The following is a 26993-nucleotide window of genomic DNA, read 5'->3' on the forward strand; positions in this document are numbered from 1 at the left end:
CTCCCCTGCTGGGCTGTGTGAACCCTTTGAAGGCCGAGTAGAGCTGTGTAGGGCCGTGGGGTCCCAGGGCTGTGATAGGGGCAACGTGCACCTCTTCAGGTGAGGCTCTCATGGTTGAGAGCATGGCGTCGCCAGGAGGGAGTCATGTCCACATTGGTTCAGGGTGGAGGGTGTGTGGGTGAAGTCCTGCAGGGACCTTGGGAGAGTGGAAGTTGGGGGCAACCAGTGGATGTACTCTCGGGGCCTGTCTGCTGACCCTCCTCTGGGGTATGGGGCAGGCCAGCCAGGTTAAAGGCAGAACTCTGGGTAGGAAGCTGGTGTAAGGTCAGTGAAGGACAAGAATCCCAGCTCAGGCTCCCGGGGCTGTGGCAGGCCCTCTTGGCCTCCCTTTGCACAGGCATCACCCTGGAGACACTTTGTGTGGGGGCTGCAGAGGAGTCAGTCGTATGGCCAACTCCCTTCTGTGGCCACTGTCCCCTTTCCTGTACTCCTGTGAGACATAGCCATAAAAACCAGATTGCAGAAGTGATCTAATTCCTTACAGAAAGAAGTTATACTAAGTTTTGTTAGTGTCTATGTATATGTTACCTGGCTTCCCAAGTGGCACTAGTGATACGGAATCCGCCTGCCAGCAGAGGAGATGTGGGTTCGATCCCTGGTCTGGGAAGATCCCCTGGAGAAGAAGGAAGTGGCAGCCCACTCCAGTGTTCTTGCCTGGGAAATCCCATGGACAGAGGAGCCTGGTGGGCTACAGTCCATGAGGTCGCAAAGAGTCAGACACAACTGAGTAACTGAGCATGTGCACGTGTGTGTTACTCAGCAAACGCTTAGACGTCCTTTTGTGCTCCAGACATTATGCTAAGTGCTTTACAGATGTTAGCTTTTTTAATCGTCATAGCAGTGTCAGTGTCATGAGGAATTTACTGCTTATTATTATGGCCATTTTCTAGACAGAAGACTGAGGTATAGAGAAGCTAAGTTTTGCTCAAGGGATCTGGAAAAGTACAGACACGCACACACAATATCTGCTTTAAAAAGCATTCTTGTCTTGGGGGGAAGTAAAAGGAGAAGAGGGACCATACGTTCTGCCAGGTATCTGACATAAGGGATCTTCCTTAAGCGCCACAGTAACTGTGGATAATGTGGGCCTTTTCGTTGTTTATAGATGAGGAGTCTGTTGCTTAGGGGATGATGGCCGCAGGGCCATCTGCAGGGCCGCAGGGCACTCTTGCCTGTGGCCGCAGAGTGACCCCAAAGCATGGACACTTTCTGCACGTCACACCATGTCCACCTGGCTCTGTGATTTAGAGGCTGGATGTTACGATGCCTCCTGTTGCCCCCCCTCCCCTGCCTGGGAAAGGGTCTGCTGGCTGCCCAGCCTCTGCCTGGGCCCCTTGAGGAGGCGAGGGCCCTGCAGGGGTGGGACTGACCCATGAGAGATCACTATCCCCCTTCACAGCCCTGTAGCTGGGGCATGGCACTGACTTCTCTCTGCCCCAACTCCCTCGCGTAAAATGGGCTGATTTGTGCCTCTCTTGTAGGCTGGATGTAAAGCTCATGTGAAGAGATTAGAACAGAGGAAGCACCTAATGTAAATCTTTTAGGGAGATCTATACCTGTTAGCTATAGGTATACATTTAGCCCCTCCTTTTGGGATTTCCTTCCCATTTTGGTCACCATAGAGCGCTGAGAAGCTTCCTGCGCTGTACAGTAGGTTCTCATTAGCTATTGATTTCATACACAGTGAAAGTAAAAGGGAAGTCGCTCAGTCGTGTCCAGTTCTTTGCGACCCCACGGACTGTAGCCTACCAGGGTCCTCCGTCCATGGGATTTTCCAGGCAAGAGTACTGGAGTGGGTTGCCATTTCCTCCTCCAGGGGATCTCCCTGACCCAGGGATTGAAGCCAGCTCTCCTGCATTGCAGGCAGACGCTTTACTGTCTGAGCCACCAGGGAAGCCCTAGTAAGTGTATATATGTTGATGTTTATCGTCATCATTAAGCCAACTCATTCCATTGTTGGACTCTCTTTCTATTAAAAAGTCATCCTCTTCCTTTGACTCGTTTGTGCACTGCTTCCAGCTCTCCAGCTGTATATGCTTTCCAATGTGTCTTACAGTGAAACCCTTTAAAAATATTTATTTCTCTATTTGTGGTCATTAAATTAACACATCATTTGATTATTGTTAAATTAGCACAAGTTATTTGGGAAAAAAATCCTAGTATATTCAAAAATAAAAAGAGCTTTTAGGAGAAAATTAAACCCACCTATAATTCCCACAACAAAAATAGCCAAGTTTAACACATTGGTGTACTTGTATCTGCCTTCCAGTCTTTTTCTGTACATATAGCAGGTACACACACACACACACACACACACGCACACACACACTGCCCTCGCATCCTCTTGTGTATGCATGCTCAGTTGCTTCAGTCATGTCTGACTCTTGAGATCCCGTGGACTGTAGCCCACCAGGCTCCTCTGCCCATGGGATTCTCCAGGCAAGCATACAGGAGTGAGTTGCCAAGCCCGTGTGCAGGGGATCTTCCGGACCCAGAGATGGAGTCCTCATACTCCTGTGGTTCCTGCATTGCAGGCAGGTTCTTTACCGCTGAGCCACCAGGTCAGCCCTTTTGAGGCATGGGTAATTTGATGTCTCTTGATACATACTGCCAAGTCCTCCTACACAGAGGCTGTGTTCATGCACACCTCAGGGTATGACTGTGGCCAGGTCATCACCTGTTAGGTATCTGATGCTATTGCCTGTCTGCCCAGTGCTATAGTCAAGGTTCCACTTTACTTCCTTTTGAAATGAAATTCAGAAACCCTGCACATCAATAGTGTACTCACAGGACTGCTTTCCATCTAATTGAATAGCATTTTCTATTCCACTTAAAACCTTGCTCTGCCTTGGAGACCCTCACCTCTGACACCAGGTGAGTGAACTTTCTCTGCCCCCTTTTCCTGGATAGATGTCCTAGGAGCTTTGCTAACTTATATTCAAATCATATGGAGAAGTTGCCAGGTTTAGGGAGCAGGTAGTGGCTTATCCAAAGAAGGCTAACAGCGGAACAGTTGGTAGATATGGATGTAGGTTATAGATGAGAGAGATGTATTTTTTATATTTTTATTTGAATGTATTAAGAGTGGTTTTAAAAGATGTTAGAGAAAAGTTTAACCTTTCAAGTGAATTTTGGTCTCATTGATTGCATATTTCACTTGGTTTGTTTGGTATCTAAAACACTATGTTAGTTACCACAATGATATTTGGTAAAATGAGACATCCATTCCATGAATCAGTTAAGAAATAGGAACAGCAGCAGATTTCCTTGACGTCATAAAGTGTGTTTGTCTTAAACCCGCAATTATATTCAAAGACCAAGCAAGTTTACTTACCATCACCATAATCATGATCATTTTAATCATTGCTGCTTGAGAGTTTTTTCCCTTCCCAGACACTGTTTGAGGCTCTTTATAAACATTATCCTTAATTTTTCAAATGATCCTTTAAAGTAGATTATTATTAAGAAGTTTTTGGGTTGTAATTTTAAAGCAGATATGTTTCACTGCAGAACCCCATGGCCTTTCTGTTCCCACTTACTGGTCATTATTATCAAATATCTTGGAAACTCTGGCCAATGAAACAAGACTTGAAAAGAAATCAAACATTTAACTATTTAAAGTGAGAAAATAGTATTATTTGTAGCCCAAAGGCTTGGTAAAATTAGAAAATTCATAAGATTTAATGACAAATTATTAGAGCAAATGTGAAAATTTGGTGAAATGGCAGGACACATGGCAATGGCCCTAGAAACTCTTTATCCAGGAATTCAGATTTTGAAAGGATAATACATACACAGAACAGCAAGGGAGGGGAGGGCAGCACCTCTCTTAGCTGCTGGTCAAATCGGTTGACATCACTTGCGAAGAGTTGCCGCAGCACAGTTGTCGTCATAGCTACTAAGCAATCAGAAAGTATCTGGGAAAGGTGATCTCATTCACACTGGTAGCAGTGACCACAATACACAATACCGTGTCACATCATAGTAACATTGTAAAGTAGAAATAAACCGGATGCTGGGACTTCTCTGGTGGGCCAGGGGCAAAGACTTTGAGCTCCCAAGGCAGGGGTCCCAGGTTTGATTCCTGGTCGGAGCTAGACCCCACGTTGCCACAGGTAAGAGTTGGCATGCTGCAGCTCTAGATCCCATATGCTGCAGCTAAGACCTGAAGCAGCCAAATCAGTACGTGAATAGAATGGAAGTGTTAAAGAAGTTAGTCTTTATTTAAAAAGAAAAAAAACCTTATGGGGAAAAGGAGGGACTAGAATAAATGAGGTTAGGACAATTGACCTTTTCTTCTGCTGTGGACTGAATTGTATCTTCCCAAAATTCGTTGACTGTTTTGAAGATAGAGCTTATGGCAGGTAGTTAAGGTTAAATGAGGTTATGAGGTCATGGGTCTAGTGCCCTAGGATTGGTGGTCTTATAAGAAGAGAAAATGTGGCAACATGGAGGGAAGGTGGCAGTCTGCAATCCAGCAAGAGGGTCCTTACTGCAACCAGTTTGGCTGGCACCTTCATCTTGGACTTCCCATTCTCCAGACTGTGTGGAAATACATTTCTTTTGTTCAGGCTGCTCAGTGTATGGTATTTTGTTATGGCAACTGGAGCTGACCAATACATTTTAAACTCTACCTCTTAAGGCTTTATCTAGTGTTTAAAAATCTTTCAACCTAAAAGAGCAAGCAACAAATAGGAGAAAGATTGTTAAGTATTTTCAGAAAATTTGGCAAAGCTTCAGTATCTGTCATAAAAAGCATCTTACAACTAGATGAGAAAGAACACCTGAAATGGATATAAGATATACGAATGCAGAGGGGTGGGGGGGTCCAAGAGGGAGGGGATATATGTATACCTGTGGCTGATTCATTTCATTGTACAGAAAAACTAATGCAACATTGTGAAGCAGTTATCCTTCCATCTAAAAAAATAAAGATAAAATAAAAAAATATACAAATGCAATTTACAAGAGAAAAGTAGAACTAGAATGAGCCACATTTTCTTAGAAATGCTTCTTGAAAATGAGAAAGAAATCTAAAACAGAGGGGATATGTGTATACATGTAAGTGATTCAGTTTGCTCTACAGCAGAAATTTAACAATATTGTAAAGCAACTACATTCCAATAAAAACTAATTAAAAAAGAAATGCTTCTCGAGTTGGGGAGGGGGTAGTTTTGGCCATTGTGGCGGGTGAGCCGACATCCATTTGTATTGTTTGGGTAGCCTTCTTTGCTGGGGATGCGTTTGTGCCTCTCAGTCTTTAAATTCTGTTAATGTATTTGCTCCCTTGCTCCTCTCCCCCTAAAGCCACCATGCTCTGGCTTTATGACACACTCATGTCACATGTAAAGATTGCAGCCGGCTCAGCGTGTCTGTCAGGTGACCTTCATGAAGCATACGCTTTCTCCCTTGGTAGAAACTACTTGTGTCTACCTGCCAACTTACATTTGGCATCTTGCACCACACTGGGAGGGCACAAGAATATACCCATTGGGCGTTGATGGAGGCAAGCTGGTTGTGGACCTGTCCTCACTGGCCCTTCTTCTGGGCCAATGAAACTTAATCATGGGAAATGGTCACTCAGAATAAGATGACAGCAAGTCTGGGCCCTCCCCGTGACCGGGCCCCTGGTCCAGGGGACGCACCTCGGCAAGTCACTGAATCTCTCTTTCCTTGCATCCCTCATCTCTCTGAGGAAAGGACTGGACTTTCCAAACTCCTCTGCCCTTGCTCCATAGACAGGGTTTCTGTGGAGCATTACAGTCCACAACTTTGTTTTCCCCACACAGAATGGGACAAATATCATCTTCTTTCCTAACTGCACATTGTCTTCCGTTTTCCACTTCTTCCTCCTCCTTGCCAACCTCTGAGCCAGAAGGTGACTGCAGGGGGGCCTTTCCAAGTCTGCAGACATGGGTGAAGATCTCTCACAGCTTGACATGTCCTTAGCTCAAAGGCAGGAACGAGGTAGTTGACTTTAAAAAACTAGTCACATGAAACATTATTTGTTAAGAAAGTGCATTTTAGGAGTCTCCACATGGACTTCCCTAGTGGTCCAGTGGTTAAGAATCTGCCTGCCAATGCAGGGAATACTGCGTGGGTTCGATCCCTGATTTAGGAAGATCCCACACGCAGCAGACAGAGCAACTGAGCCCGTGCGCCAGAACTCCTGAGCCCACCCGCAACAAGAGAAGCCTCTGCAGTGAGAGGCCCGCACACCACAACAGAGTAGCCCCTACTCGCTACAGCTGGAGGAAGCCTGTGAGCAGCAATGAAGGCCCGGTGCAGCCCCCCAAATTAATTAATTAATTGATAAACATTAATTAGAGACCTTTATGGTATCCTGGGATAGTCACAGTTAAATAAATGTCCTCCTATTAGGACTTCTCAGTCTATTTTGGGGGAACTTTGGAATCTTGGAGAAGGGAATAAGGGTGTGGCTTTTTCCTCGCCTGTTTGACCACGGAACCCTTTTCTTGGAAAATCTTAAGGGCCTGATGTTCTGTGGGACTTACTTTGGGAAGTGGTGACTTTTGTTTTTGCCCGTGTTTGCACGGGCAGTGACTCAGCCTTCAGTTTGAGGCCTTAATGGACTTAACCTGGTTTAGCCTCCATTTCAGGAAAAAACACAAATTTCTTATCAGAAGCAGGCAGATGTCAGATTATGAGGTCGTTGCTGGTTGTACTGCCTAGCTGCCACAAATACAGTACAGTCACTGTCTACAGTGGAGAGGATTGCATTAGTTGAAAGAAAAACCTGATAGCTCTCAAATTTGTGTGAATCTAGTGGAGTAGCTAAATTAAGATTATGCCTGTTAGTACTGTGAGATTCTTCTTCAGAAGTTTCGAGGGGACTAGTTCAAGTTGACCTTAGAATATCTTTATTAAACACAATGTCTTTGGGCATAACAGGATCAGATGCCTCTGTGGTTTCTGGGAGGAGGCAGAGCTGTAACTTCAGAGCATCACCAGCATTCCTTCACTGACAAGGGTCCAGATTTTCATGTTTATCCGAGACTGTCTTTCTGAAATAAGTTTTGTAGACTCTTGCTTCCCTTCTGCCCTGGATAAGAGTCGGGCTGAGAAAATCGAGCCCTGTGCAAGTCATTCACAAGAGCAATAAACAGGATCAGAGAGGCCACTGGAGGATTGCTCTTGCCATTTAATGGTCTGAGGACAGGGCGTCTGAGTTCACAAGCTTGCCACAAAGTGGGAAGGAGAAATTTTTTTAACTGTGGTTTCTTTGAAATGTAGAATGCTGATCATTGCCTTAACAAGCTTCCAAAAGTTTCTAGCTTGTAAGAAATAATATATCATGGTAACGAAGCACAGGGAAGGCACTCTCATCTAATGACAGACCTACTTATGCTTTAAATTAAGATTTCTGCCTCGGAAGGCATGGCTGTGGAGAGCCGCCATCACTGACTTACCGTGCAGCCTGTTGTTGTTCAGTCTCTAAGCTGTGTCTGACTCTTTGCGACCCCAGGGACTGCAGCACACCAGGGTTCCCTATCCTTCACTATCTCCCGGAGCTTGCTCAAACTCATGTCCATTGAGTCGATGATGCCATCCATCTTCTGTTGCCCACTTCTCCTCCTGCCCTCAATCTTTCTCCGCATCAGGGTCTTTCTAATGAGTTCTCATCAGGTGGCCAAAGTATTGGAGCTTCAGTTTCAGCATCAGTCCTCCCAATGAATATTCAGGGTTGATTTCCTTTAGGACTAATTGGCTTGATCTCCTTGCAGTCCAAGGGACTCTCAAGAGTCTTCTCTGGCACCACAACTCAAAAGCATCAGTTCTTCAGTGCTCAGCCTCCTTTATGGTCCAGTTCTCACATCCATACATCCCTACTGGAAAAACCATAGCTTTGATGATATGGACCTTTGTCAGCAAAGAGATGTCTCTGCTTGTTAATACACTCTCTAGGTTTGTCATAGTTTTCCTTTCTTGTGGCCTGAGGGGGTGTTTTTAAGGCCCTGGGACCTCACGGTCCTCATCATGAATGGAGGGCCAGGAAGGACTCTATAGTCAGGGATTCTGAGTCAAGATTTAAGCGGGGAGCAGAGTTTCTGCTTGAACACAGATGCCCAGCATGAGGTCGGAGCATCTGTGATGCTGCTGCAGGAGACTGGCTCTCTAGGTTTGCCCCAGTGGGTTACCAGTATTTGGGACCAGCAGTGGTTGTTTCCCTGTAAGCTTTTGCCATGTGCCTGAACTTCTGAACATCTTACCTGCCTCCAGGTGACAGGAAACAAGAGTTCTTTATCAATGCTGTTAGCTGTGAGAACTTTTTTTCTTTTAACCACCGAAACTAAATACAGGCATGCTGCCTGGCATGTTGTTTTCCAGAGGAGAAAGGCAGAGCCCGGACTAGGGAAGGGCTCAGTCGGGTCACATGACTAAGGAAGGGCCAGTACCCAGGTCCCCTGGTTCTCCTCCCAGGTGGTGCTTTTGGTCAGCCGGACAATTTTTCTGCTCATTCCTGGACTTCTCTGTCATTAACAGAACTTCTCTTTGCCGAATTACAGAAATGGCTTCAGACATCCCCGGCTCAGTGACGTTGCCCGTCGCCCCCATGGCAGCCACTGGACAGGTGAGGATGGCAGGGGCCATGCCCGCCCGAGGAGGAAAGCGGAGATCCGGGTAAGCCCCCTCGGCATTTCTGGGAACCGCGTTGGATATGCGTTGCACAACATTCTTGACCTGTTAGGAAAATATTGTCTCTCCCTGTCCCGGAGAGTAAGAGCTCAGCAGTTTGCATCCTGTTTATTAGATTCCGCGGGATTCCTAACCAGGCATGTGATCGCCTCTAAGTGTTTTTGGGCCTCGGCACCCAGCTGGGGACTTCTGTTTGCTTGTCCTTGCTGTGAGAACGGCTCTGTAGTCCTGCTGGGCCTTGCTCCAGCCATCGCTCTCAGGGAGGGGGCTCACCCATCCGTCCACCTGAGCCCACCAGCCAGAGGCAGCCCTGAGGGTCGAGCTTCAGCTCCTGTGGGCAGCAAGGATCCCTCTGGTGCTTTCTGTTCTTTGCTCTGGCTACCAGTCTTTGCCAGATGCTGTGCAGGAATTCCTCTCACAAAAAAAGAAAAGAAAAAACCTGGCTCTAGTCCAGCATCTAAAGGCTGGGCAGCTTCCACTGTAACCTACTCTGCCCGTAACGTTGGTAAGAGTGATGGTGGGACCAGAAAGACCATCACTCTTGAGCCGATGGAACCCAAAACAGCGTCTACTCATTATGTACCACATCTGTAACTGAGTTACAGCCATCACAGATCCTGCAAGAAGAGCACAGTCTACATTGTCAGACTCTTGTTTATCAACCAGCTCCTTTTCTTCATTGAATCAACTTCATTTTCAATGAAATATTCGAGATACAGAGTTTCTCACGTAGAGTCAGTTTGTCCTATGAATGCATTTTCCCACAACACAGGTTCTCCCCAGGAAGACAAGGCTCCTAATTTGTAAAATGGTCCAGCATTTTAAACCCTAGAGTTTCCTCTTAACCACTGTAATTCTTAAAGGCGCCTGGGCTGGCCCCAGCAGGGGTGGAGTTGGGGGGCAGGTGTGTTTTGAGGATCTAGAATGGAATAGGGTAGGATGAAAAAGCGCCTTCAGTGTTATCATTTCAGATGGTGAAAAGACTGCTGCCTGTGTGCTGGTCTTCAAAAGAGGGGCTAAAATTTTGGTGATTATGGAGGGGGTTACGGAGCCTGGTTCCCCACTTTCCCTTGGTTCAGCTCCCTCCCACCCCTAAATGCAGCCAGAGTTCCATATTTATGGTGGGACCCACTGAGCTGTTGTGATCATTGGGGTGCTTGGGGCCACACTCCTCAGATCAGCCTGCCTCCAGGGCTTACTGCAAACCCAGATATCCTCCTTTAACCAGCTCTTCTTTCTAACTAGGTGCTAAGCTCAGTGGAGTCTGGGTTGTTAAAAGAATGCACTTGCTGTCAACATATCAGCTTACTGCATGTTTTTTTTTTTTTTAAAGAATCCAGATCTTTAAAAAATTATTTTAAATGCCTTTGCTCTCTCACATCCATTCCCTGGGGACAGAGCCTCAGTGCAGGCCCAGTCCTTTTTAAGAAGCCGGCACAGGACTCTCTGATGCAGGAAGGTAGGGCTGGGCCAGGCACCAGGCAGAGGTTGGAGCCCAGTATTGCGGGGAGGGAAGTGGTCTCTGAGAGACTCTGCCAGGAGTCTGTGCCACTCCCGCCCCCACCCCTGCAGGGCGTGTGCTAGGCTTCAGGGAACTGAAGCTACTCCCCTCCTCTGCCCCCCAGTTCCTGGCCCCAGCCTGACGTCTGGACCCTGACTTCTGCTGGCTCCCTGAGGTGATGATCGGACAGTGGACTCAGGCTTCTTTGTGAAGGAGTCCTCCCAGCTGCCCCTTTCCCTCCCGGATCACGTATACTCAGTGTGACTCTGGAGGTGGAGGAGGACCTTGGTGGGGTGAGACTGAGACACAGCCTAGAGCAGGGGTCCCCAGCCTGCTGGGTCCCCCACGGTACTGGTCCGTGACCCATTAGGAACTGGGCTGCAGAGCAGGAGGTGAGCAGCAGTGAGCAATGGAGTGAAACTTCATCTATACTTGTAGCCACTCCGCATCACTCACGTCACCACCTCAACTCCACCTCCTGTTGGATTGGCGGCGGCATTAGATTCTCATAGGAGCTCAAACTCTACAGTGAACTGCACATGCAAGGGTTCTGGGTTGCCTCACTCCTTATGAGAATCATCCTGAAACCTTCCCCTGGCCCCATCGGCGGAAAAATTGTCTTCCATGAAGCCGATCCCCAAAAAGGTGCCAGAAAGGTTGGGGACTGCTGGCCTAGAGTTCTACTCCACTTAGAACCAAGGAAGCCCAACGCCAAGCAAAAATACCAGAGGTTCAAGGGGATGAGCAGCAATTGCTGGCACACCCTCCCAAGCAGGAGGAGGAGGACGCACACCCCCGGAGGCAGATCAGGGAGCCAGCCGCCTCCCGGAGGCCTGTCCTTCATTTTCTTCATTCTTGGAGCCCTACACCTGCCTCCATTTCCCGCTTCAGAGGGAGCAGCCAGAAAACTGTGCTTCCTTCTGCTAAGCCCCTGGGACTCACGGGGGCAGCTCTGTGTCTCAGCCAAGAAACCTTCCTTTTCACAGGGAGGTTTCCAGAGTAATTCTTACCTCTAATATTGTTACACGTTTTGCTGAAATTCTGTGATGGAGGCCATCGCTGTTGTAGAGTAGCCACAGCAGTGATAAGGCTCCTCTGCTCTCAGCCCCCGTGCTTGTACCAAGGAGACTCCGATGGAAGTCACGTTCCTCAAATAGCGGGTCACCCCACTCGGGGTCCCCACCCGCGAACTGTGGCACATTTACACATGCTTCCCCATCCCTGCCATCTTGCCCCCATCCTCCTTCTCTCCTAGAGTGTTTGGCACAGTTGGAGACACAGGGAGGGGGAGAAAAAGAGAGGAGAGGTGGGCTGTGTTGTTGTTCAGTCGCTCAGTCGTGTCCAACTCCTTGTGACCCCAGGGACCGCGGCATGCCTGGCTTCTCTGTCCTTCACTCTCTCCTGGAGTTGCCCAAACATGTCCAGTATTCTTGCCTGAAAAATCCCATGGACAGAGGAGCCAGGTGGGCTACCGTCCATGGGGTTGCAGAAAGTTGAACATGACTGATGTGACAGCATGTTAGCACACATGTCCATTGAGTCGGTGATGCCATCCAACCATCTCATCCTCTGTTGCCCCCTTCTCCTTCTGCCTTCAATCTTTCCCAGAATCAGGGTCTTTTCCAATAAGTTGGCTCTTTGCATCAGGTGGGCAAAGTCTTGGAGCTTCAGCTTCAGCATCAGTCCTTCCAGTGAATATTTAGGGTTGATTTCCTTTAGGACTGACTGGTTTGATCTCCTTGATGTCCAAGAGGTGGAAAGGTCCTTCCTCCTGCTCCTCTTCCCTACCCAGGTCTTCCCACTCTGACTTGGTTATTCTGGTGGAGGAACTTGTCCCGATTCCCAGGATAACTACCCAGCCCTGGGGTTTCAGAGCCAAGTAGAACTGACCCCTAGCGGGTTTGGCTCCCCTGGCCACATGCCTGGCTGGGTGCCGAGGATCCTCTGGCCCGAATGTTCCCTCTACTCCCCTGACAGCCTCCCCAGTACACGTCTTAGCAAGCTCCGTGCTCTGCGGGCAGTGGGGACACGAGGTGAAGGTTCAGAAGTTTCAGATTCTTTGCAAAGTGATTCCACATGTGTGGGAGAAGGAAGCAGAAGCCAATCACCTGGGCTGCATTTTTGTAGAGAACTCCCTGATCCCGGTGAGGGGGTGGGATGGGGCTGGGGGGCACCCACAGGGCACACGGGGTTCTTTTCAAAAGACAGGGGAGTGGGCTGTCATCAGGTTGTGCCCGCTCCGGAGTCAGCCCCTGTTGGGAAGGGGAGGTAAGGGTGGTGGGGACCAGGAGTCCTAGCCCCTTCCTGCTGCCTTGGAGTCAGATGCTGGGCTTCTAAAGCATCATCCTTGAGGAGAATGATTTCCAAATCGAGTGCAGCCAGTACACCGGCATCTCCCTGCAGCGTAAGCCCATGGCTCCTGGGATGTGGTGAAATAAAAGGCATATTACATAAGTACGTGTTTCCCTTGGTTCGAATTTATGCAGTAGTGATGCTGTCATCTGGCCTTTGCTGGCACCCATGTCCCCTCTTCACCTTTTGTCAATAGCAGCTTCGAGCTGGCCCAGGGTTGCTCCTTTGCTGAGCTCTACAACCAGCCTAGTGGGCGCGGCCTGTCATCTTTTCTCATAAGAGCAAAAGTGGATTCTTTGATGACTCATAGTGGATGATGCATGATTATTATTACACAACCGCTGTGAGGCCGATTCACACTGCTCACTCTGAACCAGATGCAAGCTCAAAAGTGGCTTTCACGACTTTTTATTGAGGGTAGAAATCATGCTCAGAACAGGAAAGTGAGGCAAAAGGCATTTTCAGCCCACCTTTGGAGGACTCTTACCTCATCCACTGATGGTACCAAATTCTTCAAAGTGAACACAATAGGACTTAAAAGTCATGTTTTGATTTCTCTCCTTTATTATCCAGATGCTGTGGTATAATAGAGATACATAAAAGATATAAAACAAGGATGATTTACTTGGCGTTTTTATAGCAGGAGAAATAAACAGAGCTATGGGAGTCATATTTAAAGTGGAGCGTTTGAGTTGGTGGCAGAAGACCCAGAGGCAGGGTCTTGGCAAGGAGTCCTCCAAAAGATCCTTCTGTCCTCAGAAGTTGCAAGTTTTCTGTGTGGCTGATGAGCAGTTAGTCGTTTTGGGGTCACGTGAGTTACCCTGAGGGTCTGAACAGTCGTTTGTGTCCTGTTTTTTCTCCTGAGTTCACCCCTACACAATACGTTTCACAATTCCTACATGTGATTGCAGCTTATATGTGATCACACACCTGCATGGGTAGAAAGGTACAGATTTGTGGTCCCTGAATTTTCATAGAGAAGTCCTGCTTCCTCAGTTTTTAGCAGGCTTCAGAAAACTGCCTCCAGAGCGTGGCACTCCGTCTCTTATACTCTGCTTGATTGGGTTGACGTGGTCCAGACTGGGACCATTTACCGTAAGGCTCTCCTCTCTACCCGTCTACCGCTTGAGGATGGGGTAAGGAACTGAGCTGTCCTTATGAAAACGAGGGTGACGAATAGTTCTGGTTGGCCCGGGGCTTCTCCAGTTTCAGCACTGAAGTCCTGTACCCCCACAGATCCCCTCCTTCTGGGAAAATCAGGACGATGGGTCACCCTCAATACCCCAAAGATCCTGCAGGCTGAGGAGGGCCGGCTGACTAAAAAATGGCATCTTGCAGGAGCCAGATGATCACACTCTTATCAACTGGAGCTGAAAGGCATTTTAAAGATAACTGATCATCTCACACCCACTTGAGGTTTTTCTAAATGCTTGCATAAATCCATTGGAATTCTGAAAATGCAATTTCTTTTTCTTAACCACTGAGCTGTTTTTGACAGCCCAGGGGTGTTAAGTAACCTTTCTGTCTGCAGCAAGTTGCTCTTACCCATGATGAACACTAGGTGACAGTGTGGTTCTGCAGCGCTGCAGAAGCCCAGAGACAGGCTTTTTGGTGCTTTCTTCTCCCAGATGTCGGAGAAGGCAGTGGCACCTCACTCCAGTACTCTTGCCTGGAAAATCCCATGGACGGAGGAGCCTGGAAGGCTGCAGTCCATGGGATCGCTGACGGTCGGACACAACTGAGTGACTTCACTTTCACTTTTCACTTTCATGCATTGGAAAAGGAAATGGCAACCCACTCCACTGTTCTTGCCTGGGGAATCCCAGGGACGATGGAGTCTGGTGGGCTGCCGTCTATGGGGTCTCCCAGATGTAATTTTCAGGAAAGGTGAGACGAAGCCTTAGTAACTAAGCAGCATATAGGTGACTTTCCTTCATTTAGAAAGTTGTGCATTCAGCCTTCATTTTCCCACAATGTAGACAGCTCTGCTGCTGCTGTCTGGTACCCTGTTACACACTCTGCATTGTGGGGGGGTCCTTGTCTCTCTCTCCCAGGGATGTTTTAATTCTATTTTTCCTTTCTTATAATTTTGCTTCCCTGCCTCCCCTCCTCTAATTGTGCACAAGTATTTTTGGTATCGTTACCATCATCTCTTCAGTTATATAACTCCTTTTGTTCCTTTAGTCTGAATGCAAGCCCTCATGTCTGGAAATTGGGGGCTCTAAATGGGCATAAAACCCATCAGGTCATCTCAGATCAGAACTCTGGTCACACTGCTCATAAAACAAGATAAAAATAAACAAGTGATTGTAAAAAAAAGACAGTGTTCCTTTGCCCTGTGTCATCCTAGTCCTTTGGTTCCCCAAGTAAACCCAAAGCCTCGAGAGTTTACCTCTTTAGGGGCCTCTCCCACGTGCTTGTGGAGTGACAGCTCTTCCCCTGAAAGTTGGCCTGGGAGCCCCGAGCCCTCCCTATATCACCACTACCCCCTGCGCCCCAGCCTGAGAGCTGCGGGTGGGGTCATATCCTCCATGAGGCCAGCAGCCGTGGCACCTGTAGTGTGGTTCTGGAGCACACCTGCCATTCTTGTGGCAAGCTCCTGGCCACCAGGCAGGCTGGACTCCCTTCTTCCTGGAGTACATGGGAACTGTGTCCCACTCAATCCATCAGGCCCCCTAAGAACAAGATGGGGAGTGCAGAATGCCTGAGACGTTCTTCCCCAAGGAAGCCCACTCCCCGTGAATGTCCAGGAGAGTCAAAACATCTGTACTGTTTCTATTTTGTTCCCGAAGACTGGGTACACCTCGTACTAATTAACTGTTCTGCCCTAACATCTTCAAGGAGTAAAATTAATTGACGTTAGAGAGGGCTGCTTTGTTGTTTTTCTTTTTTTTTGAGAAGGAGAGTTTGGGATATCAGCTAAACAAATATCAGTCATAACTTTTCTATGTTTGTTTGGAGAGACCCAGTAAAGTGGGAATCCGAGTATGTCTTGGGTGAGTTTCCATAAGCAGACGGCCATTCTGACTAGCTCAGGCACTAAACAACTGTATCTCCTCCCACGTCCATTTACTTGGACCCAGAGTTTATAGGGTAATGGCCTTAAATGCCTTTTCACTTAGACTCATCGAGGCCAGCCAAGTCGTCACATGGCACCAGCAGTGTGTCTTCTTTGCCTCTAAAGCTTCTTGTTTCCAAGCTCCCTGGAGCTCTCTCCATCTGTTAATATACCACTAGATAGTCAAAGGAGGAAGTCCAGTGTTGATACACGACGTGGAAGGGTGCAGGTGTCCCCAGAGATGGTGGGGGATAAGGGGTGCTGACTTCTCCAGCGCGGCAGCCTTAAAGGGTTCTTGAAGGGTCGAGTCAGTATTTCAGCACTGTGCAGAAGCCCTCAACCATGTGATTAATGACGCTGGTACCATAGACCTTTCATTTTGCCTTTTCTTGTCCCAAACCTATTTGAGGACTGTGTAGAGATACTGTTTATTGCACTGTCAAGGGCTGGGATTGTTGGAGAGCAGTCTGACCAAATCAACCCCACTCTGAGGCAACAGCTCATATGTCCAGTTAAATGTTCTACTTCTAATGAATGCTCACTTGTGAACTTGACTTTTCCAGAATGGACTTTGATGATGAAGATGGCGAAGGTCCCAGCAAGTTTTCAAGGTGAGTTTCCTTTATGTTCCCTAGATTTTAAGAAGCCCAAACAACCAGTTATCACCTTATTGAAATGTACAGGGGTTTGAATGTCTTTTGTCATTGGAAAAAACCATTGCCTGTTACATGGCATGGGAGGGGAGTTTGGGGGGAGAAGGGATATGTGTATATGTATGGCTGAGTCCCTTCTCTGTGCACCTAAAACTCACATTGTTAAATGGCTGTACTCCAATACAAAATAATTTTAAAAACTTTACAAAAATTAGAAAAAAGCCATTGCCTGTAGCTTGACGGCCTTGTCCTTCATTCTGTGCTTGGCTCAGGGACAGGTAACTCTTAGCAAAACCTGCCATATCCCAGCCTAGATTTTCAAAAGTTAAGTATTAACAAGTGATTGACTCTGATGGATCCCTTTTTAAAAGACAGGCCTAGAGTTCAAGTTTAGAAAAACAATCAAGGTAAAGCCTCTTTTTCTACCATGGGAAATAAAGAGAAATATGAGAAACCTGGGTGGCCTTGTTCTAGATGCAGAAAACTGGACCTTAAGTTCCTAGGAGCTACGTCACTCGCTGGCCACGTGACAGCATCTCCATCTAGGCTCTGCAGGGCTGTCTGGAGTGCAGACTGCCTTCCAGAAGGATGCTAGCCCATGGGTGCTGTGATGGTAGGTGCATCACTTACATGAAGGGTGAGGCGTGCCCTGTCCCGTGGCTCTTTATTATTATTATTATTATCTTGTTTTAAGTTACGGGAGAAAGTTTGGCTATGTTGAGAAAAAGAGCAAAGATCATTCCATCAATCTTAGCAAACTTCCCATCTACATCTGTTTACTTATGAAAGGACCTGCCTTGACATTCCTCTCCCCTCCACCCCCCCCCCCCCCGCCGCCCCCAACAATGCCCAAGAATTCCTAATTCTTGGTTGCTGATGAAATTGAAAACCTACCCCAGGTAATGGGTACCTTTCTCTGGTATGCACAGCCCACAGTTTGGACTGATAGCCTCAGTTATTTTATAAAAGTTTTTGAGGACTTCCCTGGTGGTCCAGAGGCTAAAACTTCACCTGTGGGGTGTGGGTTCGATCCCTGTTCAGGGAGCTAAGATCCCGCATGCCTCGTGGTCAAAAAACCAAAACATAAAACAGAAGCAGGATTAGCAGTATTGTAACAAATTCAATAAAGGCTTTAAAAATGGCCCACATTAAAAAAAAAACCACAACCTTAAAAAAATTGTTTAGAAGAATGATGTCTGTATTGAACCTTGTACCCATGGCCTCCCCGTTTGCTCATTCTCATGGAAGTCACTTTCGGTCGGGTTCCTTTTACCCGTATTATAGGTGTGAATTGAGCATCCTTTCCCCAAACCCAAGAGGAACAGGCACCTAGTTCCTATTCCTGGGCTTCCCCGGACTCTTCAGGTCCATTGAAAGTCTCGACCTTGATTCACTTTCCTCCCTGTAAACTGAGTTCCATCCTCCACTCAGTTCCAGTGAGACAGGAGCGAGGAAGTGGAACCCTCTTTGATGTCTGATGAGCCTTCTAATCAAATCAAGACACAGGTTTCAACAACAAGAGTATGTATTATTTTCCCCTGGGTGCAGACAGAACCCAAGCTTGGATGCCAACCTCTTTCGTAGGATTCATATGAATAGCAGGGAGCACTGTGTTGCTGAAAGGAAGCTGGCCTGGGAAATAAGGGCACATGTCACCCCAGCTTGGTTTGTGCCAGCCTTACACAGCCTCCCTTTGTGAGGAAACAAAGCCTTGTGATTCCTCTGGATCAGTATTCCCCTGGAGATAACGTTCCATAGCATGTTGACCTCAGGAAGCAACGGTTCCTGGGTCTCAGAACAGAAGGAGGAAGAGAGAGATGAGGAGTGACATTTGCTTGACATGGAAGATCAGTGTCAGTGATGAAATAACAGTGTAGGGACACAGAGAACTCATTGTCCGGGGTCCCACCAGGAAGAAACAGAAATCCTAGACTCTGCTGTAAGCCTGCCCTTGAGTCAGGTTGTACATAAGTCAGGGTTCAAACCTGGACTTTTGTGAACCACATCCTTCCCCCTCCCCACTCATGAAAAATAAGAGGGAAAGATGAGGTGAGCTTACAACATATGTTGGTGCCGGTGGGAGCCTGGGGCCACTTCAGTCTGACAGCAGAAGGGTTGATGGACCCGTCGGCTGCTGGGGACATCTGAGCTGCTCCCAGCTGGGGAGGCCACTGAGTCCACCCCTGCCTTCACTTTGCCAGCTGCACTGGCCACCATCCAGAGGCAGGCCAGAGAGACTGCTGGAGGCTGTCTCCCTAGGCGGCAGGCATGGCATGCCTTGGGGCGGCTTCTGTTTCCTCCTCCTGTGTTCACAGTCAGCCGAGGGAGCCCTCAGGCCAGGTGTCGGAAGAGAGAGGGGCTGAGAGGCAGGCGTCTCGCCAGCAGAGTTTGCTGTCTCAGAACCCAGGCAGCACGCTAGGTCATGGTTTGCGTCACCCTGAGCTACCCTGGTGGCTCAGACGGTAAAGATAGCCCCTGCAGTGCACGAGACATAGGAGACATGAGTTTGATCCCTGGGTCCAGAAGATCCCCTATAGGAGGGCATAGTAACCCACTCTAGTATTCTTGCCTGGAGAATCCCATGGACAGAGGAGCTTGGTAGGCTACAGTCCGCGGGGTCACAAACAGTCGGACACGACTGAGTGAACCAGTAGTAGTAGATGTGTGTGCAGCCACCTTTCCCAGCTTCTCTTGAGGGTGGTCCCAAATTCAAATGTCCCACCTGCTATTAGAGGTCGTGTCTCAGTTTTGGATTTGGGGAATATGGTCACATTCACATAGGAGGTACATTGTAGCCAATTAGATTTGCTTCCTATGTTCTCACAGCAGGTCTCAGATGTTAAGCTGCTTGCAGATCACACAGATGTGCACATATGCATTTTTAAATAGATAAAAGAGGATTTATTTATATATGTGTGTGTGTGCTAAGTCTCTTCAGTCATGTCTGACTTTTTGACCCCACGGCTATAGCCCTTAAGGAATGGGATCCTCCAGGCAAGAATACTGGAGTGGGTTGCCATTTCCTCCCCCAGGGGATCTTCGCAACCCGGGGACTGAACCCATGTCTCTTGTCTCTTGTGTTGGCAGGTAGGTTCTTTACCACTATCGCCACCTGAGAAGCATATATATATATATGTATATATCCCCTGCCTTGATCCAAAAAATCCTGATGGTGGCTTAAAAAGGGATTGCAAAAAGTTTTTTAAAAGCTTATTTATTTTATTTGACTGTGATGGGTTTCACTGCTGTGGGCAGGCTTTTCTAGTTGCAGCCAGCAGGGACTACTCTGTTGTGATGAGTGGGCTTCTCATTGTGGTGGTTTCTTTTGTTGCCACCACCATGAGAGAAGGGCTTATGGGCTCTAGGCATGCAGGCTTCAGTAGTTGTGGTGCATGGGTTTAGCTGCTCCAAGGCACGTGGGATCTCCCCAGACCAGGGGTTGAACGGGTGTCCCCTGTGTTGGCAGGCAGATTCTTAACCACCAGGGCAACCCCAAGTAACTTTTTGAAAAATGTTCAAAGTCTTAAAAAAATTACTCTTCCCCTAGAGCTAGCTGCTTCCAAACTTAATATTTTGCATGTTTTCTCTCTCTTGCTTGGTGACTATATTTGCTTCTTCTTTCTGCAGTTGTCGTCTTATAGCTGATCTTTGCTGATTTGTCAACAGATGTTTTACTTTCAGTTTCACCAGTTCTGGAGGAACTGTGTAGGGGTACTCAGCTGCTGGGCACATGTACACACCTATGCACATGCAATGGTGCACACACAATGCCAGGGCCAGAAATGCCCCGAGACTCACTTCATCATCCCTGTCTCAGACTTCCCTCCCACATGCAGTTGATGCTGCTCTGGGAGCTGTGACATGCAGGACAGGGCTCTGCTGACCAACGTGCTCCCCTCCCCACACACAAAGTCAAGGGCAACCTGAGGGGCAGAAGCCGGTCTGCAGGGGCCAAGGAGTAGACTGGGGATGAGGAACCGAAGACCAGAGGGGACAGTTTATTGAGCACTTTGTGTCCAGTTCAGTCACTGAGTGGCGTCCGATTCTTTATGACCCCATGCACTATAGCCTGCCAGGCTCCTCTGTCCATAGGATTTCCCAGGCAAGTATACTAGAGTGGGTTGGCATTTCCTCCTCCAGAGGATCTTCCCGACCCAGGGACTGAACCTGGGTTTCCTGTGGCTCCTGCATCGGCAGGCAGATTCTTCACTGCTGAGCCACATGTATTATGTAGTGGTCATTAGAACAGAAGAGTGGACACATGAAATAGAGACATTCTTCAATGTTGGGCTTACTTTTTCTTTAATCTTTGGCCGTGCTGGGTCTTCCTTGTGGTGCCCAGGCTTTTCTAGTCATGTGGGCTTTAGTTGCCCCCATGGCATGAGGGATCTTAGTTCCCCGACCAGGGCTCAAACCCCGGTCCCCTGCATTGGAAGGCGGATTCTCAACCACCGGACCACCAGGGAAGTCTCTAAATTTGGAGTTTATATCTTAGGAACACGCAAGTGCTCACTCCCAAACCTTTCATTTTTGTTGCTATGTGCTATCACCCTGATTTTTTGCTGAGTTCCCACTCATTCTGCATCCTTTCTCAGAAGACTCAGAAGGTCTGGGAAGGAGTTCTCATACCTGTTGCTCTGAGTAGTGCATGGGGCCATCTACAAACCTGGAATCAAAAGACCTGGATGGGTTTTATTAGCCTCTCTTCCACCCCTTCCTTCACCCTTCACCTTTTGAGGACTGTCTCTGACCTTCCCAGGGTTCCACCTTTAATCTGTATGACTTTCAACTGTTCCCTTGGACATGGTCGAACCCAGTGGCATTAGTCCATAAGGGGTCGTGATATTTTGCAGGGTTTCGCCAGTGAACTGCTAACATTATCTAAAAGTAAAGCTATCCACGATAGGAAGGTTTCCGCAGGATTTTTTCCTTTTTTATCACACCCATTTTGACATTTTCCTCTTGGTTTTATGCAGTATTTATGCTTGTGGACATTTTTTTTTTCCTGTCTCTCTGGGTTATGATGGTATTCTCATCTTTCCCCCTGAATTTATCACCTGTTTTATTTAGAGCTTTGACCATCAAAACCCCATTGCTAAGGGGGAAACATGCAATGTGGGTGTGTCCTTCATTTCCTTCCCGGCAGAAAAAAGAACAAGATTGTCATTTCACAGAATTCTCAGTATGTGTCTTAGCTTAGAGAGCCAGGCATTTTGTTTCAAGGTGGAGGATGTTCAGAGTACTTCTGATGCAGAGAGGATAGCCAGGAGGGAGCAAGGATTACCCTCATCTCATCAGTCACCTTGTGGGGGACACCCTGACTTAGCCATGTGGATTCTGTTTAGAGTAAGGAGAATTTCAGCTGAGCCTTCTGACACTGCCGAATAAACACCCAAATGAGCACTCTCAGCCTTTCCAGACACTCTCCCTGCCTCGACAGCCTTCGTTCCCTTTTTTTTTTCACTGTGATTTTTTTCTTTCCTTTTTTTAATTGGAATATAGTTGCTGCACAATGTGTTAGTTTCTGCTGTACAGCAAAGTGAGTCACTATACATCTATCCCTTCTTTTTTGGGTTTCTTTCCCATTTCAGTCACCACAGAGCACTGAGTAGAGGTCCCTGAGCTATGCAGTAGGTTCTCATTGCTGCTGCTGCTGCTGCTGCTGCTGCTGCTGCTGCTGCTGCTGCTGCTGCTGCTAAGTCCCTTCAGTCGTGTCCGACTCGATCTGTTTTATACACAGTATCAATAGTGTATATGTCAATCCCAGTTTCCCAGTTCATCCCACTCCCCTCCTGCCTTGGTAATTAACAAACTTGGTAAGTTTGTTCTCTGCATCTGTGACTTGAATTCTGCTTTGCAAGTAAGTTCCTCTCTACCATTTTTCTAGATTTCACTTGTAAGCAGCATTAGAGAACCTGCCTGTCAATGCAGGAGATGTAGGAGATGTGGGTTTGATCTCCGGGTTGGGACAATCCCCTGGAGGAGGGCACAGCAACCCACTCCAGCATTCTTGCCTGGAGAATCCCCATGGACAGAGGAGCCTGGCTGGCTGCAGTCCGTAGGGTCACAAAGAACTGAACATGACTGAGCGACTTTGCAAGCACATACAGCATTTGTTTTTCTCTTTCTGACTGTCTTCACTCTGTATGACAATCTCTAGGCCCATCCATGTCTCTGCAAATAGTACAGTTCTGCTCCTTTTTATGGCTGAGTAGTATTCCACTGTATGTATGTACCACAGCTTTATCCATTCCTCTGTGATGGACATTTAGATTGCTTCCATGTCCTGGCTGTTGTGAATAGTGTTGCAATGAACATCAGGGTGCATATGTCCTTTAGAATTATGGTTTTCTCCAGGTATATGTCCAGGAGTGGTACTGCTGGGTCATATATAGCTCTGTGGTTAGTTTTTTAAGGAACCTCCACAGTGTTCTCCATAGTGGCTTTGTCAGCCTTAGTTCTTATGAACCAGAGAAGTCTGGCAGAGAACCTGGGTGTAGTTCTCTGACGAACAGTGTAGCCTGTGAGGAACCAAATTACCAGGGGAGATAGCTTGAGACAGTCTTGTCATTTCGGTGGGCTAGAGCTGAGATTAGGGCTGGAAGCTGTGGGATTAATGCTGCGTCGAATGGAGACAGTCCTCTGCCATCAGGCCTGTCTGAGTCAGTGACGTCTTCACAGCTGTTTGACTCTCATGTCGTCAGCTTCAATTCTGATGTCCTTCTCTCCTTGTTCAGCGACCCCAGTTCCTTCTGTTCTCCTGCAGAGGTTAACCTTGATGTGAAGTGACCCACATCTCCTGCACTAAAGGAGGATTCTTTGCCCGCTGAGCCACTGGGGAAGCCAACAGTCCTGCATAACCCCAGGCTTTGTGGGGAAGAGGGGATCGTTTCTGGAGGCATAAGTGGCCCCAAGCTGTGTCTGTAGAAGCTACCAGGCTTCTCTTCCCCGTCGAGCCTTAGGTGTCTCTGCCTGTCTGTCTCCCCAGTGTTCCAGCTCTGACTCTGGGACCAGACAACGCTCTGCTGGGGAGCTGAGTTCTAGTCCTGGTAAATTAGTCCCTCTCTGAGCCCCAGGGTCGTCCTCCACAAAGGACATTCCTGAAGACAGTGTGGGATGGACTTGGATCCCACTCTCTGGCTTCCCTTTGCAGACCTCCGGACACTGAGTTGGCAGAGAAGCCCGAGGCGGCGTGCAGCTGCAGCTCCTCCTCCTTGCCCTTGGCTTCCGCAGCTGTGTTCCCGGGCCAGGCGGTGGGCCCTCTGGTCCCAGCGGAGGGGGCACGGCTGATGCTGTGCTGTGTCCCCAGCGGTCACTGCTGCAGGGCCCCCGCCCTGGCGCCCATGTGCAGAGGGGCTCATTGCTTTATTGATGCTGCATGTGGGGCCCACGGAACTCAAATGCTAAGTTCACAGGCTGCCCCTGCAACTGCTCCAAGCAGGTCCCCATTGCTCCGCACCCTGTGGAGGAGGTGGCTTTGGTCCTGGAGACACTTCCTTCTGTTTTCACAAGATGGCATTGTTCCTGTTTCTTGCCTCCATTACCCTTCAAAGGAACTATATATATATATATATATATATATATATATATATATATATATACACACATACATATTTCATTCAAAATGAAACCATATATATACATATTTTACATATATTTTAATATAGTCAATAGCTATACTCTCTTGTTTATCAGATCCTGTTGCTAGGTAATTTGCAGCTCTTCTTCATTTTGACCTTCTGTTGGTAACTCTTTCAGTCTCATTTCATGAAGTAGAGCGTTTTTTGCACTAGCCAGTCAATACTGTTTTAAACAGTTGTCCTCGTGTCTCCCTCAAGCCCCTGTTCTCGTGAGTTGGGTTGAATCAGCATGGTGATGAAATTGCTTTAGATCCATTTTAAGAACGTCACAAAGACCCTTCTCAGATGTTTTACAAAACAAGATGGTCTGTGGGTCTTTTGCAGATGGGATCAGAAGTAGGCATGCCCTCGTCCTGCCTTGGGGTGGTCGCCGTGGTAACTAGCAGGAAGTGGGGAGGGAGGGGGCTTGGACTCCACCCTGTATATTTGGGGCATGCCTGAAGGAATGGAGAGGAAGGTCTGGGTCTGCGTTTTTAGGAATATCCACAGGATCACAGCACACAGACTGAACTGAGGGCCTGTCTGCTCCTGCCCAAAGGCTTCACCCCAATCCCAGCCCTTTCTTTGATCCCACTGATGCTCTTCCCATAGTGCACCCCCTTTACCTACTGCCAGGTCAGGGCCAACTGCCTCTCCGCTCCTCCTCCACCCTCTCAGCCCCTGTCACCCCCAGGACCACCTCCTCCTCTCCTCCCTTACTCTCTCCTGTGGGCTTTACTTTCCATGTGCCTCTCAGAGCATTTGATCACTTCTGCCTTCATTTCCCCTCTTCATGTTTTAATGTCCTGACCAAACACTTCGCTCCTGTAGAACAGGAGTGAGACATTCCTTGGTTCCTTTGGCCTGTCCTCTCTGGGCACCTGGCTCAGTGCTTTCCGTACAAAGGTGCTCACCAGGCCTACCCAGGTCCACTCACTTCAGGCTTTTATTTTTTTAACATTTATTTACTTATACTTATTTGGCTGCACAGAGTTTTGGTTGTGGCACACAGGATTTTTAGTTGAGGCATGTGGGCTCTAGTTCCCGGACCAGGGATGGAACCTGGGCCCCCAACATTGGGAGTGCCGAGTCTTAGTCACTGGACCACCGGGGAAATTCCCTCACCACAGTCTCACTCCCGCCGTTTTGTTAGTGTGTTCATGTGAGACCTGCCCGCAATCAGGCCCACTTGGCATCTGCTCCTGGCCTGGAGGGCAGGGTGTGCAAAGTCCCGTGAATGCCGGTGGCGTGTGAGGCAGCCTTGCCCAGGGCTCTTCCTTCCTTGCTCTCACTGTCACCCTCATGCTATAGGCACCGTTGAAGCCCTAAATCCCGCCGCAGGCATGTGCTGTGTTTTTAGACAAGTCTTTTACCCCACGTGACAGCCTTGTCTCCGTGTCGTGGAACTGGGTTGGCTGTTACTCTCTGTCAAGCCTAGAGGTGATCATTTCGAGACAGAAACACTTTCCTGTCCCTTCTGTTCATTTTTCGTCTTAAACACGCCCCTGAGTGTCGCTTTCAGAATTCCTGGCAGTGCTGGGATTTTTTACTTGACTCCGCTGTTGGAGAGCAGGTACACATACTCTGTTACTAGGCCTTAGAAAATGCGCTGTCGAGCAGGGGCTTGTTCACAACGTGATGGGATGTGGGTGTGGCATGGCTGTCTGCTTAGGGATGCCAGGAATGGCAAGGAGGCTAGACGTGTTTCTCATTGTGGGTCAAAGTAAACCATTTGTTCAAGTCGGTGGTAACTATTACGTTCAATGTGTGTGTGGATATTTGTGCAAGCCTAGCATTCGTGGGTGCACTTGGAAAGTGTGTTTGGTTCGGTTTGGACACCTGAAGGGTCATGTCTTCATTCTTTATACTTATTAAAAAGTATTAATACCTAGGTACATGGGAACAGTGAAAGCTTTGAGAACATATTTAGAGATGAGACTGAGGTATCTGTGGAAGTCTGTTCCCACCCCATGCCCTGAGACAGAAGCTTGCTAAGGTGTCCAGAAGCTGCTCTAAGATGTCTTCAAAGCATGAAGATTCCTTAAAAAAAGTAAAAATAGAACTGCCATATGACCCAGCAATATGACTGGGCATGTACCCAGAGAAAACCATAATTCAGAAATACATACACTCCCCAGTGCTCATTGCAGCACGATTTGCAATAGCCAGGACGTGGAAACAAGCCGGATGTGCATTCACAGAGGAGTGGATAAAGAAGACTGGTACATATGTACAGTGCAATATTACTTGGTTATAAAAAGGAATGAGATTGGGTCACTTATAGAGATGTGGATGGATCTAGCCTGTATACAGAGTGAAGTCAGAGAAACAAATATGTATGCATGGAATATATATGAACACATATATGTGGAATCTAGAAAAATGGTACAGATGAGCCTATTTGCAGGGAAGGAATAGAGATGCAGACACAGAGAAATGGGCATGTGGGGAGGTGGGACGAACTGAGAGAGCAGGACTGACATACATCCACTTCCCGTGTGAAACAGATGGCTGGTGGGAAGCTGCTGTATAGCACAGGGAACTCAGCTTGGGGCTCTGTGATGACCTAGAGGGGTGGGATGGGGGGTGGGTTGGGAGGGAGGCCCAAGAAGGAGGGGACATATGTATACATATGGCTGATTCACATGGTTGTACAGCAGAAACGAACACCACATTGTAAAGCAACTATATACCCCACCGACACACACACGTGAGGCATTGAGTGAGCCATCTCGAGTTCGTCTCTTGGCAACTTCGTGTGCCGTTTTACCCCGTCTGATAGTAAGCCCTGGTCTGATCCGTCTCTCTTCCCCCACCCTGATGTCGTGCTTTCGGGAAGAGAGAACCACAGTGAGATCGAGAGGCGGCGGCGGAACAAGATGACTCAGTACATCACCGAGCTCTCGGACATGGTCCCCACGTGCAGCGCGCTGGCCCGGAAGCCCGACAAGCTCACCATCCTGCGCATGGCCGTCTCTCACATGAAGTCCATGCGGGGCACCGGGAACAAGTCCACGGATGGCGCCTACAAGCCTTCGTTCCTGACGGAACAGGTACCCGTCACTCCTCGTCTGTGGTCCTTGCTCCCCTGG

At 48.1% G+C, this 26993-nt stretch overlaps 1 protein-coding gene across 1 annotated transcript in view; it reads left to right on the forward strand.

The window, feature by feature from the left end:
* Positions 1 to 8590: 8590 nt before the first annotated feature.
* ARNT2 (aryl hydrocarbon receptor nuclear translocator 2) overlaps positions 8591 to 26993 on the forward strand; it is a 148128-nt gene continuing 129725 nt past the window's right edge. Inside the window, exons 1-3 of the mRNA XM_068990871.1 lie at positions 8591 to 8703; positions 16193 to 16240; positions 26741 to 26954. Coding sequence (XP_068846972.1) covers positions 8591 to 8703; positions 16193 to 16240; positions 26741 to 26954 — 375 coding nt within the window. The remainder of the gene's footprint in view (positions 8704 to 16192; positions 16241 to 26740; positions 26955 to 26993) is intronic.

This window comes from Capricornis sumatraensis, chromosome 19, assembly GCF_032405125.1.
Source record: "Capricornis sumatraensis isolate serow.1 chromosome 19, serow.2, whole genome shotgun sequence".
In the NCBI taxonomy this organism is placed as follows: domain Eukaryota; kingdom Metazoa; phylum Chordata; class Mammalia; order Artiodactyla; family Bovidae; genus Capricornis; species Capricornis sumatraensis.